This window comes from Meriones unguiculatus, chromosome 10, assembly GCF_030254825.1.
Source record: "Meriones unguiculatus strain TT.TT164.6M chromosome 10, Bangor_MerUng_6.1, whole genome shotgun sequence".
Lineage (NCBI taxonomy): Eukaryota > Metazoa > Chordata > Mammalia > Rodentia > Muridae > Meriones > Meriones unguiculatus.
The window spans coordinates 112,392,273-112,407,574 of record NC_083358.1 but is presented as its reverse complement, the minus strand read 5'-3'; the positions used below and the strand labels follow the sequence as shown (position 1 = coordinate 112,407,574).

General features: G+C 46.9%; 1 protein-coding gene across 1 annotated transcript; it reads left to right on the top strand.

The window, feature by feature from the left end:
* The first annotated feature begins 2,202 nt into the window (after positions 1 to 2,202).
* Positions 2,203 to 15,058, top strand: Riiad1 (regulatory subunit of type II PKA R-subunit domain containing 1). Its single transcript, XM_021661321.2, has 5 exons — positions 2,203 to 3,587; positions 4,175 to 4,251; positions 9,845 to 9,891; positions 10,869 to 10,995; positions 11,464 to 15,058. Exons 1-4 carry the CDS (start codon positions 3,468 to 3,470, stop codon positions 10,937 to 10,939), a joined length of 315 nt encoding a protein of 104 aa, XP_021516996.1. The 5' UTR covers positions 2,203 to 3,467; the 3' UTR covers positions 10,940 to 10,995; positions 11,464 to 15,058.
* The last annotated feature ends 244 nt before the right edge of the window (positions 15,059 to 15,302 follow it).

Genomic DNA, 15,302 nt, shown 5'->3' with positions numbered 1-15,302 from the left:
ATTTTTATATTAATTACAGTTTATTCACTTTGTATTCCAGCTGTAGCTCCCTCCCTCATTTCCTCCCAATCCCACTCTCCCTCCCTCATCTCCTCCCATGCCTCTCCCCAAGTCCACTGATTGGGGAGGTCCTTCTCCCCTTCCATCTGACAGTAGCCTATCAGGTCTCATCAGGACTGGCTGCATTGTCTTCTTTTGTGGCCTGGTAAGGCTGCTCCCCCTTTCCGGGGGGGTGTCAAAGAGCCAGCAACTGAGTTCATGTTAGAGATAGTCCCTGTTACCCTAAAAATTTTTAAATTACATTTATTGATTTATATTTACATGTGTGGAGTGACAATTTTGGAATTTTTGGTTTCTTTAAAAAACACAGAATTGTTATAAAAATTTGTTCTTGTTTTAATCCCAGGTGTAGGGCTATGGGGCTACTTCCCAGCACCTGACTATGATTTGCTCATGCTCTAGCAAGGTGCGATTTTGCCAGCTGCAGATAGTTTCTGCAACTGTGTGACATTTAAAATTCTGGGAATGTTTCAAAGGGCAAATAAATACGAGAGCCCTGATAGGTGGGATGAGGGGTTGTTGGTTGGTTGCTGTTGCTATTGGTCGTGGCTTATTAAAGTAGTCCTGCACAAAGAAGAAACAAAAAGAAGATAATGGATATCCTGACAATGAAGATCAAACTTGCCGCCAGGAGCTTGATGCTCCTAATCAGCAGTAGTCTTCCCTTTCCTCTCAATCCGCTTTTCTCTCTTTTCTAGTGTCAGTCGGTTGAAAGGGTGGAAGAAAGAAGAATCAACAAAGTAGCAAAAGGCCAGTCACACGTGTGTGTGTGTGCGCGCGCGCATGCATGCCACAGTGCATGTCTGAAGAACAACTTTCAAGAGTGGATCCTCTAATTCCTTCAACCTTTATTCGGGTTCTGACCAAACTCAGGTCTTCAGGCTTATGTAGCACCTGTTTTACCCACTGACCCATTTGCTAGTTTGTTTCCTGACTAGTTGTTTATTTATTTACTTATTTATTTCAGGCAGGGTATTACTATGTAGCCCTGGCTGTCTTGGTACTCTACATAAACCAGGATGGCTTCAAACTCACAGAGACCTTCCTGCCTCTGCCTCTGGAGTGCTATGATTAAGAGTGTGTGCCACCACACCTGGCTTGTTGACTGAATTTTTAAGAATTATCTATTTGTGGGGACTGGAGAGATGGCTCAGAGGTTAAGAGCATGGCTTGCTCCTCCAGAGGTCCCGAGTTCAATTCCCTGAAACCACATGGTGGCTCGCAACCATCTATAATGAAATTTGGTGCCCTCTTTCTGGCCTGCAAGTGTACATGCAGGCAGAACATTGTATACATAATAAAATGAATACATCTTAAAAAGGAAAGAATGATCTGTTTGTTTAGTTGAGACAGGGTCTCTCCTTCATCGAAAGCTGGCCTGGAACCCACTGTGTAGCCTAGGATGAACTTCTGACATCCCAGTCTCCACTTCCCAAGCAAGCGCTCAAGGTTACAGGAATGAGCCACTGTATTGTGTCCACCTCGTGAAATTGCTCTTAAAAATAATTTTATTTTAAAAAATAATTTATGGAGCTAGGTGTAGTGGCACACGCCTTTAATCCCAGTACCTGGGAAGCAGACATAGGCACATCTCTGAGTTTGTGACTAGCCTGGTCTACACAGTGAGTTCCAGGCCAGCCAGGGCTACAATGAGACCTTGTTTTGTTGATAGAGCTAGGGCGATGGCTCAGTGGTAAAACACTTGTTACACAAGCATGAAGATCTGAGTTCAAATCCTTAGCACCCACATAAAATGTTGGCTAGTGTTGTGTCTGTGCTGTCCTCATTGGGGAGGTGAGGAAGGAATTCCTGAATCTCTGGGCCTCCTTGTCTGGCCTAGCCAGCCAGGGAGCTCTAGGTTCAGTGGAAGGTAAGATTGTGATCCCGTAACACTGGATGATGACGTGCTGTTTCCACACATGTGTGCACAGTACCCACACGCCCACAAACATTTCATTTAACATACTATATTAAAAACATTTCAGCATGCAGTGCATATGAAGTAATTTAGATCGCTTACATTATTTTCTTCTGTTAAGTCTTCAGGATCCAGAGTGTAGTTTAAATTTCTGGCATATCTAACACAGCCATGTCTCAAGTGTTCAAGGATTGAGAGACTGTGCCAGCCACACTAGCTACAAGTCTATGGATTTTTTTCTCAGCCTCCCCCTCCAATGGGAGCTATCACCCTTGGGAAACCTCTGCTCTTACTATTAACTCTGTCTCCTAAAAAACAGATAAACAACCCAAATGATTGCTAACCAAGATGGGCTCCTGGGAAGAGGTTCATAGCCACTGCCTGATTCATCTGCTTCTGGTCTTGGGATTGTTAAGACTGTCTGCTGTTGTGTCTCCAGGAAGAAGACAGAAAGGTAGAGGCTGCGGAATCACACAGAGATCCCTCCATGGCCTAACATTTAGCTTGTTTCTCATGCTGTGTCTTTGCTTGGGTCAAGGGTGGGGGTGGAGCAATTGTTCATGAGTCTCAAACTCTTTCGGGATTTTGTCTCGTCTCTCAGAAGGTCTCTGCTGGGCACCATATCTGTGTGCAGGGAAAGCTGGCGTGTGTGTGTGTGTGTGTGTGTGTGTGTGTGTGTGTGTGCGCACGCGCGCTCGTGCCTGCGTGTTGACAGACGGCTCCTGCCCTTTCCAGGCAGCTATTTTGAGAACTGTGGCTTTATGTTTCACTTTCCCGTCTTAATTAGATACTAGAAGAAAAAAATCTTGCAGCCAGTTACTTCCCTTTCTCTTTCCATATTCAGTTGAGAGTGAGAGAAATAATTTACAATGTATGAGGAGCGAGGGTGAAGAGAAAATTAATCTACTAGAGAAAGTCATTCCAAGAAGGGAAATTCTGCCAGAGTGCTGGCCAGGTTCAGTATTTTTGAGAATGTTCCTGTCTTTGAAGAGCTTGGCTCCCACCACGCTCCGAGGTGCTTTCATATTTAGGAACTCGGTACTTCAGTATCTAGTGTCTGTCTACAGAACAGATGGGATGCTTGGCTTCTGGGCCAGTGGAAGGAAAAAAGCCTGGATTTCTTCGGCAGGCACAGCATCTGCCCAAATTGGGAGCTGTATTCCGGAAGCCCCTGGGCTAGGAACCTCTTCCATGGTTTGCTCTAGCTAAGTAAATGCACGGTTTGAGGTCGAGCGGTGTCAAGAAGAAAATTCATACACAATTCAGCTCAGAAGTCAGTCTTTAAGCCTGGGTGAGAGGATCCTCTGGAGACCCCAAATCCAAGTTCATTATCTGCAGAGTGGCCTGGACTTTGCTTCCTTCAGTGGGATTCTGCCTACCCTGCTGGAAAGGATTAGTCTTTTAGAGGGGCGGGGCTAGAGCAGCCGGTGAAGTGGGGCAGGGCTTCGTTACTTCGCGGCCCGTCGCCTAGACAACCGATTGCAGATAGATGGAGACGGTACGCCAACAGCTAGCGGCACTCCGACAGCCAGCGGTACGCGGACAGCCAGTGGGACCGGAGCCGGGAACGCTGAGCCAGGAGCAGCTGAAGCAGTTGCGAGATTTCAAGGTGCGTGAGTTGGGACCTTCTCCTAAAACCTGTCTCGATCAAAGTCAAAGTGAAGATCCCCAGGACCGAGGTCCCTCGGACAGGGAGGAGGGCCCTGGGAGAGGATAGGAGGGACGAAGGGCCAGTTTCCTTGGATGAGTGTCAGAGGACTAGGTGGAGCGCTCCTGAGCCCAAAACCCACCAGGCATTTGAAAGTGCAGGACAAACCAAATAGAGTTTCTGACCGGAGAAATGACAGGGGACATAGATCAGTTGGTGGAGTGCTTGCTTAGCATGCCCTAACTGATGGGTTCTGATTCCCTCTAGCCCCTACCCCATGCGCATAAACCAGCACTCCCTAGGTAGAGACAAGAGGATGAAGGCCAGCTTCAGCAAATTGCAGGCCAGCCCAGGCAACTTGCAATATGAAACTCTGCCTGAAGAGAAAAGAAATGAGGCTGTCCCAAAAGAAAGTCTGAAGGCTGCCCTTTGGCTTTCAAGCACTCCAGGAAAAGACCTGGTTTGCCCCAGCCACTTCACACCTCCTTCCTGGGTTGAATCCTGGATCCGTTTCCCCAAATCCTTGACTCTTGGTTGCTGCTCTTTAGATCCAGACTCGGATCGAAAATGAAAAGTACTTGAGGACCCACAAAGAGGTGTCGTTGCTCATTAGCGGCTTCTTCAGGTAGGTGGTTTGACAGGCTAGCCCTGGGAACAGATGACTAGGTTAATATGTGTGCCCTCTTCTTTCTTTAGACACTCAGGAAGAATCTTCAGTTTGAAGCCAGCCTGAGCTGGCTCTAACAAAAACAACAGCAAAACTGTTCCCTTTTCCTTTTATTTTTTATTTTTTAAAGACAGGATCTTATAGCCAAGGGTGGCCTCAAACTCAAACTCATTATGTAGCATAGGTTAGCCTTGACCTTGTGATGATCATTCTGCCTGCACCTTCCGAGATGTTAGAACCACACAAATGCACCAGTCCAACTTGTTTCAGTCCTCTTAAAAGTTAAAAACACCTAAGACTCAAACTCTCGTAACTCTTGGCACTTTACATCCTTTAAAATACAGTGTTCAATTACTTGAGCTGTACAGATAAACACATGTATGGAATAACACTGGCGACACCCTGCGGTTCTCACCCTGGGAAGAAGAGGGTCCCAACAGTGCAGACTCTTGGCCCTTGCCTGCCTGAGAACACTAGATAAGTGACAGGAATCCACGGGATAAAGGCTCAAGGCTGTAAATCCAGCATTTTACGTGCTGAGGCAGGAGGATCACAAGTTCAAGGCCTGGACTGCATTAGGAGGATTTCTGAAAACAGAAAGAAAGAAAAGAAAAGAAAGAAAGATAATGAGGCAAAAGAATATTATTTTCTGAGTTTAAAGGTAATCTCATGGTCCCACGATTTGAGAGGCAGAGGCAGGAGGATTTGTGAGTTCAAGGCCAGTCTGATGACTTCTCTCAAAAAGCCAAAATCAATAAAGAAACACATAAATCTCCCATTTCTCAGTATGTCCTAGGATAGGTTTCAAGGCATTCCATCTGAAGAGAAGACTCTCAGACTCCAGAATGGCCGTATGGTGAAGGCACTGGATTTAAGGAAGTGGGTGTGGTGCGCACCTTTAACTCCATCACATGGGAGGCAGAGACAGGTGAATCTCTTTGAATTTGAGGCCAGTCTGGTCTACAGAGTGAGTTCCAGCCAAGGTTACATAGTGAGACCCTGTCTCAAAAATCTAATGGGGTTAACAAGCAAAGAACTGAAGGAAAGAATCCTGTAAGAACATGGATGAAGAAGAGGGCTAGCTCAAATTCTGTTTGGCCACATCTAAGCTAGCATGGTTAAAAGAACACTGGTATTGTCTTCTAGGCACTGTTGTGTTTCCATGCATCAGCAGTCATCAAACTGATTGTGATGGTATTGTCAGTCCTTGATTTATATTACTGGTCCAATGTTCCAAATGGTGGTACTGGTACCATGTGTGTCTCCATAGCAATTGTCCTGTGATGGCATCTTGGTAACATTTTGATGATCCTTTCAGTAACTCTAAAAAAGAGAGATGATGATGATGATTCTGAGACAGTTTAATTATGTAGTCTTGGCTGGTTTGGAACTCACTATGAAGACCCTCCTGGCTTCAAACTAACAGAGAAAAGCCTATCTCTGCCTCCCAAGAGCTGGGATTAAAGGCACACCAGCATGCTCAACCCATTATCATTTTTAGAAAGCCATCTTCAGTGTCTGGAGGGATGGCTCAGCAGTTTAGCCCACTTGCTGCTCTTACACAGGACCTGGGTTCAGTTCCCAGTACCTACATGGTAGCTAACAGCCAGTTCTAGGGAATCTGACAATTTCTTCTGCCCTACACAGGCATCAGACAGGCATGTAGTACACCTACATACATGCAAAAAACAAACAAACAAACAAACAAACAAAATACCCAAAACAAACCAACACTCCTGCACTTTAAATGAAAATAAATCTTAGAAGTAGGGCAGCTGGAGAGTGCTTATGCACTTAAGAGGCAGAGGCAGGCGAATCTATATGAGTTTGAGGCCAGCCTGGTCTACAGAATGAGTTCCAGGACAGCCATGGCTACACAGAAAAATTCTGTCTTGAAATGCCCACCCCACCCCACCCCAAAAAGAAAAAAACAAATAGAAGATGGCTTCTAGTGTTTCCATTTTTGCAAATGAGACAAGTTAAGTTCAAAGATGGGACGTACATTCCTCAAGTCCCTGACAAGGAAGACACCCCTGTTCTTCCCACTGGAAGATGTGCACAGGTGCACACTGGACACCTAGGGCTTAGATGTGTGATGCCCTGGATTCAAGTGCCATTTCCCCAGGCCTCTTTTGCTTTTCCTTGGATCTCACTAGTCTTTATATTTTTGCCATTTCTCCAAGGAGCTTCCGATTCCCACAGCAGGTGGGGAAGGAGTTAGTGAACACTGAGATCTTGTCTCTGTGAAAGGCGGAATTGATTATGGCCAGTGCATATACTGTGTGCACGCTTTTAACCCCAGCACTCAGAAGGCAGAGAAAGTGGATCGCTGTGGTTGAAGGTTCAAGGCCCATCTGGTCTACATAGTGAGGCCCAAACCAGCCAGGGCTACAGACTGAGAACCTGCCTTAAAACAAACAAACAAACAAACAGCAGAGTCCTCTGCCAGCGTCAGATGTGCGGATTATGTTTTTCTCTTTTATTCTAAGGGGAAATAAGGACTGGCATGACTCCAGGTCTGGGAGCTTGAAGTACAAGTTGGGCATAGTTTTGGCAGAAAAATTGAAAACAAACAGTAAGGACCCAGAGTTATATCTACGTTGGCAACATTCCCAAACACAGGGTTAGAACACTGGGTGGTGAATGGGGGTGGAGTGCGGGTGACCCTGTGTCTCTGTTTGTCTAAGACGTTTCCAGGAAGAGGAGAGGTGTGTGGGCCCAGCTCTGCACTATCCATGCAGCCCCAAAGCCTTCCTTTTCCCTCCTCCCAAGATCAAGCACCCCAGCCCATGGCTTTGCTGCCCTGCAGCTTAACTTGGTGAACTCCTCCTGGGCCCTCTGTGGCTTCTCCCTGGGCTGGTATTTGAAGTATGAGGGCTAGTTTGCTTGCTGTTAATTTCCTTGAGCAATGCCAGGGTGAGCTTTGCTCAGCTTTGCTCTGGAAGCTTTTACCCAGTCCTCTGTGAAGAGGAGAGGGAAGGAAGGGCTAGATGAAGACAGCTGGCCTGCTGTTCTGTCTCGGGGGTTCTGACATCCACTCCTGATGAAGGTTCGAATTATTCCCACTGGGAAGGGCATCCTCCAATTGAGCTTTTTGGTTTCTGTGATCTGTGGCAATTTAGCCCCCCTCTTCAGAGATACAGTGCACTTAATACCTTCGGTCTGGACCTGTGGAGTTAGAAGCAGAGGGACCAAACATTTTAGGTACCCAGAACTCTCAGACTTAGGACTGGAGATGCAGTGTCCTCATGTACTTAGGCAGATGCATCTTCCCAAACGACAGCTCTGATCTATCATTTCTTGTCTGGAAGAGTCTTGCCTTTTTTATTTGTTTTTAAACCTGTTGAATATACAGAGAAGTTACAAATCTGAAGCCAGATGAACTTGCCCATACACTTTATGCTCTGGGTAGAGAAACAACTTTACCAGCACTTCAGAGCCCGAGTGACCTCATTACTTATTTTTATTATAATTTCAGACACACTCTTACAACACAGGCTGGCTTCAGTTTCCCAGGTGTTGGGATGACAGGTGTAAGCCATGCCGCCGGCTTCTAGCAGAACAAACCCTTGGCAGTCTTGAATCCCTGCCTCCCTGCACCCACCTCCCTACTTTTACTCAGTACTCCCTCCGTTCTGTGATTGTGTGGCTGCAGCACTATTGCCATGCCCATCCCCCCTTTTTCTTTTTCACAGTGCCGGGCACCCCAGTGCCTCGTGCTAATAGCATCTGTTCTGCCACCTCCCGTCAGGAGCCCTCCTTTTCTCCTTCACTAAACATGTCTCTATGCCAACCAGACTGGTCTTTCTAGTTCTCCCCAGGCCCAGGGAGCCCAGGCAGACACCCCTGAGTGCTCTCCTGGACTCTGGGGATACAGTAGTAGACACAATCCAGCTGCTAAGCTCAAGGCATCACACACACACATACCTCAAGACTGTTTAGGCTTTGGTTGCTGTAGTTTCCCTGGACCTGGAATGCTCTTGTCCCTCAACCTTTATGTTTCCTAATTAAATCCCATTTGCACCACTAAGGGTTCCTTTCAATCCACTCTGTGAAGGGTTCTGGGGTACCACGTTCAGTAACCATTCCCCACCCCCAAAGCTATTGGATAGTCTTCTTTTCACACCTACTTTGAGGTTACTTGGCCTTTTGGAAAGCTTACCTATTTCCTTTTGTCTGGAAGTTCTTTGAGGTGGTGCTGTGTGTGTGTGTGTGTGTGTGTGTGTGTGCATACCTATGCTCTAGATTGTGGAGGCCAAGTGCTCTCTGCCTTATTCACAGGGTCTCTCACTGAACCTGAATGAGGCTGGGGGCCAACAAGCCCCAGTGATCCTTCTACCCCCAGTCACCACAATGCTGTGGTTACAGCACCAGGTCATGGCCCAGATTTTGACATGGATGCTGAGGGTCCAGATTCAGGTCCTCACGCTTGGGCAGCAAGTAGTCTGCCCTGAGACATTTCCCTAGCCCCTATCTTTTTTTCTTTCTTATTTTAAAATCATTCCTCATGTATTGTAGTCACTTATATGCATTTATACTGAATAACTGTCTAGCTGAACAGAAGGAGGAGAGAAACAAAATTATTGGGCTTGGGCATTCTTGGCAAGGGAGACTTTAGCTAAGAGAGTACCTTAAACTGGAGGTGGGCAGGCTACGGCAGCCCTTGGCCAAGAAAACTGTAGGGAGCAATGGCCTTGGGGACATAAGAGCTGGGCTCTCCTGTTCTGTTTTTTTGTTGTTTTTTTTTGTGTGTGTGTGTTTTGTTTGTTTGTTTTGTTTATTTTTGAGGCTTGGTTTCTTTATATGTAAAATGGGGATATAATTGTCACCTTACAGGGATGTTGTAAAGTGAGATAGTATTAGTGAGCCTGTTTTATCAACTGTGAGGCTTACTGGGTTGTCAGGCATTTCCAGGGTCCTGGTGGCATCAAACCATGGCATCATCTTTGTGTCTGTCTTGTGAGCAGAGATAACAGGCCATCTTGAAGTCCTTAAATATATATATTTTTAAAGCTTTGTTTATTGTCTCCCTGGCCTTGGGAAATCCATAGGTAAACTTCCTGAGACCATTACAGGGTCACATTTTTGTCTAGTCGGCATGGGCCTTTGAGAACCTAGAAGAATGGCTTAATATTTGCTTGGCCCGGGATTGTGAAAGCATCAGGTAACAAAGCCTCACCTGGCTGCTCCATAGCTCCTCTGTGGAATGAAGATAGCCTAGGCTTATTGCCGTTTGAATGCTTGGTTTATTTATTTTATTTTGACAGGGTCTCACTGTGTAGCCCTGGATGGTCTGGAACTCATGGAGATCCTCTTGCTTTTGTCTCCTGAGTGCCCAGGTTAAAGGTTAAAGGCATGGCCACTATGCCCAGCCCCTCTATTGTTTTGTTCTTTGCCCTAAACTCTCCGGTTTTGGTCTTAGACTCTTGATCTATTGACTTTTAGAATGGCAGGACTGCCCTTAATCCAATTCCCAAAGAGCAAGACAGGGCAGTGACTGAGGCCTGCCCAGCCCCATGTATCTCCTCCCTTACCCTTTAATGTTTTCCAGAGAAATGTTTCTGAAAAGACCAGACAACATCCTGGAATTTGCTGCACGTGAGTACCGAGGCAGCTGAATGTCCTCCATGCTTGTGTGAGAAGCAGGATTGGGGATTTAGAGAGGACAAGCCCGGGACTTTCTGTGGGGTCAGGGTTCCTTCTTCATTTGATATTCCTCACAGGGGCTGGGTTTGTTTATTGAAGGCTCTTTCATTCCCCTGTCTTTTTCTCAAAACCAGGCCGGAGCAGCGCTGGGGCAGGACTTCTCTTGGATTAAGAGCCCTGAGATCCCCAAAGGAGAATGGGGCTGCACGTTAGAACCACCTGGGGAGCTTTTAAAAATGCTGATGCTCAGGCCGCACCTCTAGAGATTTAGATTTAATTAGTCAAGCAGCCAAGGTTTTGAAGGCTCCCCAGGTGATTTTAATGGCCTTGGCTGCAGAGATGGCTTCGGGTCAAATGGCGTAGAGTGGGGAGCAGCAGCGGGTGTCTTGGGTGCGGTTAACCCTGGGAGCCCATTGCTCTAAACTCGCCTTCGCTGCCGCAGCAGATGCGCTGTGACTCACATTCTTCCTGGTGTAAAAACCCCCTCTGCTGTCATCATGCTGTGAGCTTGGCTCTCCTCAGGGAGGGTGTTCTCAGGAAAGGTCTTCGTTTCAGAGACAGAAGCTGGCAAACTGAGTGGAGACCAGAATAATATTTGGTTTTTATTTAGGTCCTAAGATGGACCCGGAGCAGAAACCTCAGAATCTCTGAGCTCTCCGTGGCTCCCGGAGCATCAAGTGGGTCACGAGCACAGAGCCTGAGCAACCTGCATGAGGCTTGCTTAGGATGGGTTTCTGGCATTCATGAGGGCAGCGGCCAGGGCGGGGGCAGCGGGCCAGGGCGGGCCTCTGTGAGAACTGAGTACATCGTCCAGTGGAGACCACCAGTGCGCGCTGCTAGGACAAAGCATCCGACCTTTTAGCAGAGTAAGCTGTTGTCCAGGCTGTCCCTTTCAGTGTAGATGATTCCGTTCCGATTTTTCATCCCAGACTATTTCACGGATCCAAGACTTCCCAACAGGATTTACATGCAGCTAATTAAAGACAAGAAAAGAGCCTAATTAGCAAAGCCACGATGCTCAGCTGCTGGGAGAAGCCAGAAGGAATCCAGCCTTCGGTGGGTGTTAGCCTCACTCTTGTGAAAAGCTACGGGTTTATGGGTCCAGGCTGTGAAAGCATGCAAGCAGGGAAACAGCAGAGCAACGCTGTGACGTTTTCCTGACAGTTTAGTGGGGATTAGAGACTGTGACCAGAAGCCTAGAGTTGGTCTCTGTGGCAATAAGCGGAATCTTTGGTGTAGTGAGGGGATTGGAAGGATAGAGTGGGAGGTGTCCTAGGGGGTAGGGGGATGGAGGAGAGTCTAGTCCTTCTCCTGAGCCCTAGAGATGAGGAGCACTGGGGCCGGGAGCAGCTTCCTTCCTCTTCCAACTGCTTGTTTGATCCTTTCCCCAACAACCCCGCCCCCAGGCAGGATGATCCCTGAAACCTTTTTGAAGGCTGTTTGCTTTGCTTCGCTTCTTCCTTTTTTAACGTGAGGTGGGAAAGGCCACACTTCTAATGTAGGGAAACCACTTCTGTTTTGCAGGGTCATCTGGAGCAGAGTTGTGTGGGCCTTCTCCTATTGCAAGAGCCTTAAAGATCCTCATTCAATACAGACCCACTGTGTCCTACTCTGCTCTTTTTCTCCTTGAGGTGGTCAGGGTCAGGGGTAGGAGGGACTGTTCTCACTCTAGCCGCTTTGCAAACCACAAACAGCGCGTCCAGACTTGAGCATCCTGTCTCCTTGACCTTCCTAATCATAAGGTGGTGATTCATGTTGCTTTCCATCGAAGCAATAGTGAGAGAAACTGATCGAAAGGACGTGAAGAGAGGTGGACAGACACTGAAAACTCAAGAGGGGCCACGAATCTTGTGAAATATACCCCTGGCAGGTGGCTGAGGAGGTAGAGGACTTTAGGAGCAAGCTGGCCATGTATTTGATGTCTGGCCAAGAGGCAGGAACATGGCAGATGGTAGCATGAAGCCCTTTGCACTTTGTACAGTTTAGGAGCGTGTGTTTGTGTGTGTGTGTGTGTGTGTGTGTTGTGCATTGTGCATCTTTCAGGGTTGGGGCCTCAGTCTTTGGCCTCTGCAGTCAGCTGGCTCCACTGTATAAAGGAGCTCTCATGTGTGTTTCACATGGCAACATCACCATGGCAACAGAAACACAGGCAGAGCGGTATTTGTATTCTCTTGCTCCTAGCTGCCCTCACTTGCCATAAAAAGGGCAATGGAACAGGAAGACTCAGAACCATCTAAGTTATGAACTGGACCCTCAGAGGTTGGTTGGTTCTTGTTTTAACACAGGTCTCACACTATAGACTAGGCGATCTCGAATCTGCTGTGGTCCTCCTGTGTCAGCCATGGCTTTGAAGGTTCTAGGATGATTCCCATTCATGCCACATCTGGCTCTAGAGGAGCTGTTTCTGTGCTTTCAGAATTAGACTTCAGCATCTCTGGCATGGACAGTGAGCTGTCCTTGCTTAGAAAGTACAAAACCAAGGGGCTGGGGAGAATGAAGTGCTTGCTTTGTAAGATGGAGGACCTGAGTTCAGAAGCCGCATTAGAAACCTCCAAGTGTGGCGGTGTCCCGGGACTGCAGGCATGTGTGGATTCCTGGGGCCCGCTGCTGAGCCAGCCTCGCCTAGGAGGTAAGTCCAGGCCAGTGAAAGACCCTGTCTCAAAAATAAAAATACAGTGAAATAAAAGTAGACGATGCTGGGAGAACACTTGAGGCTGTCGTCTGGCTCCACATGTGTGCTTGTGCATACACATGAGCACACACACACACACAAAGTCTGGTGTAGTGGCTCCTGACAAGAGTCCCAGCATTCAGGAAGTCAAATGCTAATTGCTGTGAATTCCAGGCCAGCATGGAGTACAGCATGCAGCCATGTCTCAAATGAACAGGGATGGAGAGAAGGCTAGGTGGTTAAGAGCACACATTGCTCTTCCTGAGGACTTGAGTTTGATTCCCAGCCCCTGCATCAGGCAGTTTGCAGCTGTCTGTAACCCCCAGCTCCAGGTGGATTTGACCTCTGTGGGCACTCACATTTATGTGCATGTAGTTCCCTCTCCCACATGCATAGAGTTAAAATAATAAACATATCTTTAAGCAAAGCAAGCTTTGATCAGAACACACACACAGTAAGGCTTTTTCCTGTGAGGTGTCACATTAGATGGGCTCATCCCAGTGAGAAGAACCTGCCAAGATGGGATGGGAGAATACAGGGATTTTGAGGTGCTTGAATGCCTGCTATAATGATGGTGGACTATATAATGGCTTATTCTGGGGCTGGAGAGATGGCTCAGTGGATAAGAGACTGTCAGCTTGCTCCTCCTAGAGGTCCTGAGTTCAGTTCCACATGGTGGCTCCCAACCATCTGTACTGGAATATGATGGCCTCTTCCAGCATGCAGGTGTACATGCAGATAGAGCACTCATACATAAAATAAAATAATAGCTCATTTTTAGGTGTGTGGGGGTTCCCTGATAAGACATGAGAAATATATGTCCCCTTATTGTTTAATATTTTTTATTTAAAGTTTTTATTTTATGTGTATGAATTTCGCCTGCATGTTTTTCTCTGCATCACATGTGTGCTTGGGACTCAGATAAGCCGCCAGAAGAAGGGGTTAGATTCCCCTGGAACTGGAGTTACAGACATTGTGAGCCACCATATTAGTACTGGGAATTGAACCCAGGTCCTCTGGAAAAACAGCCAGTGCTCTTAACCACCCTGTTTTATATGACTTTTAAAATGGCATACGAAGAAATGGGTTTCATGGTGATATTTGCATACATGTATGTTCTCTAAAGGAACAGAACCGATAGAATGAATCCATATAAATACGTCAATAGATTTATTGGTAGCCCAACAATGGCTCCCGCCTGACGGGAAGGCTAAGAATCCAGTAGCTGTTCAGTCCACAGGAGTAGATATCTGTGCCAGCTGTCCCGCTTGAGTGCTAGAGCAAGCCTAGGGAGCTACTGCTCTTTTGTGTACTTGGGCATGGTGAAGAAGTACGTTCTCACACCAGCAAAGGAATGTGTCAACGACAGCACAAATGAACTCAGCAGTGAGAGTGAGGGCAAGCAGGCAAAAAGGAAAGCTTCCTTCTTCCATGGCCTTTTATGTGGGCTGCCACCAGAAAGTGTAGCTCAGTTTTAGGATGGGTTACCCCACCTGCAATAGTCCAATCAAGAAAAACCCCTCACAGGTATGCTCAGCTGCCTGGGGCTTTAGTTGATTCCAGATATAGTCAAGTTGACAACCAAGGTTAGCCACCACAAATGTATGTTTGGTTCCTGTTGTCCTCCAGCCCCCCTTTCCTGAAATGTAGACATTTCACCGCCTTGCCAAGAAAGCATGGGTTTAACACTTGGTGGGAGGGTTTCTTATGTCCTTGGAATGAGAGAAGGTTTATGGTCTGGGAAGATGAAATTCTTTCCTCCCACAACTTTACCTGAATTTTTTTTTTTGGGGGGGGGTTCTCTGTGTAGCACTGGCTGTCCTGGAACTTACTCTGTAGACCATGCTGGCCTTGAACTCAGAGATCTGGCAGCCTCTGCCTCCTGAGTGCTGGCAATAAATGCTTGCCCTACCACGACTGGCCTAACATCTCATTTTTTTTTAGATTGAAAACTCCAGAAAGATGGGATCCAGGCCTGGCTGTCAGCAGTGACTGGGAACAGATGTTCATCAAGTGTGTGTGTGGAGAGAGTGAATGTGCACATAGTTGAATGAGCCATCACATTTCAGTATATCGACAACTATATATACCTATGATAGTAGCAGATATGTATTATAAAAGGCAGGAGAAAGAGCAGCTTTGGCTGGAGGACGGAGGGAGATCTTGTGTAAACTGGCGTGGAATGGGCAAGAAAGTTTTTCCAGGAAGATTTGGAGAACAGTTCCTCCCATTCTGCTGATGGCGGGAGGGCAGGGCACATCCTGTTATCACCTGCTCAAGCTTCTGCCTACGGCAGTATTGTGTTTGAGTCAGTGTTTCTCTGTGTAGTCCTGGTTGTCCTGAAACTCAGTCTGTAGACGAGGCTGGCTTCATACTCAGAAATCGGCTTTCTGAGGCTTTCTGAGTAAGCCTCCTGAGTGCTGAGATTAAATGTGTGAGCCACCACAACTGGCCTGTACTTTCTTTTTTTTTCTTTTTTCTGAGACAGGGTCTCATATAGCCCAGACTGGCTTCAAACTTGCTATGGTGGCAAGGCTGACCTCAAGCTCCTGCTCTTCTATCTCTGTCTCCAGAGTGTTAGGATTACAGACACATGCCACCACATTCAGCTCAAATTATAAATCTTTCTTGTTAACAACTGTTAACAAGATTTGTTAAGGGCAGCAGTTAGCAAAGTCTCAAGTATTTGATC

Excerpts from the sequence above, each read along its gene's own strand:
- Riiad1 (XM_021661321.2), top strand. The coding sequence starts at position 3,468 with ATGGAGACGGTACGCCAACAGCTAGCGGCACTCCGACAGCCAGCGGTA. Across the intron at positions 3,588-4,174 it reads AGCAGTTGCGAGATTTCAAG|ATCCAGACTCGGATCGAAAA; the intron begins GTGCGTGAGTTG and ends GCTGCTCTTTAG. Across the intron at positions 4,252-9,844 it reads CTCATTAGCGGCTTCTTCAG|AGAAATGTTTCTGAAAAGAC; the intron begins GTAGGTGGTTTG and ends AATGTTTTCCAG.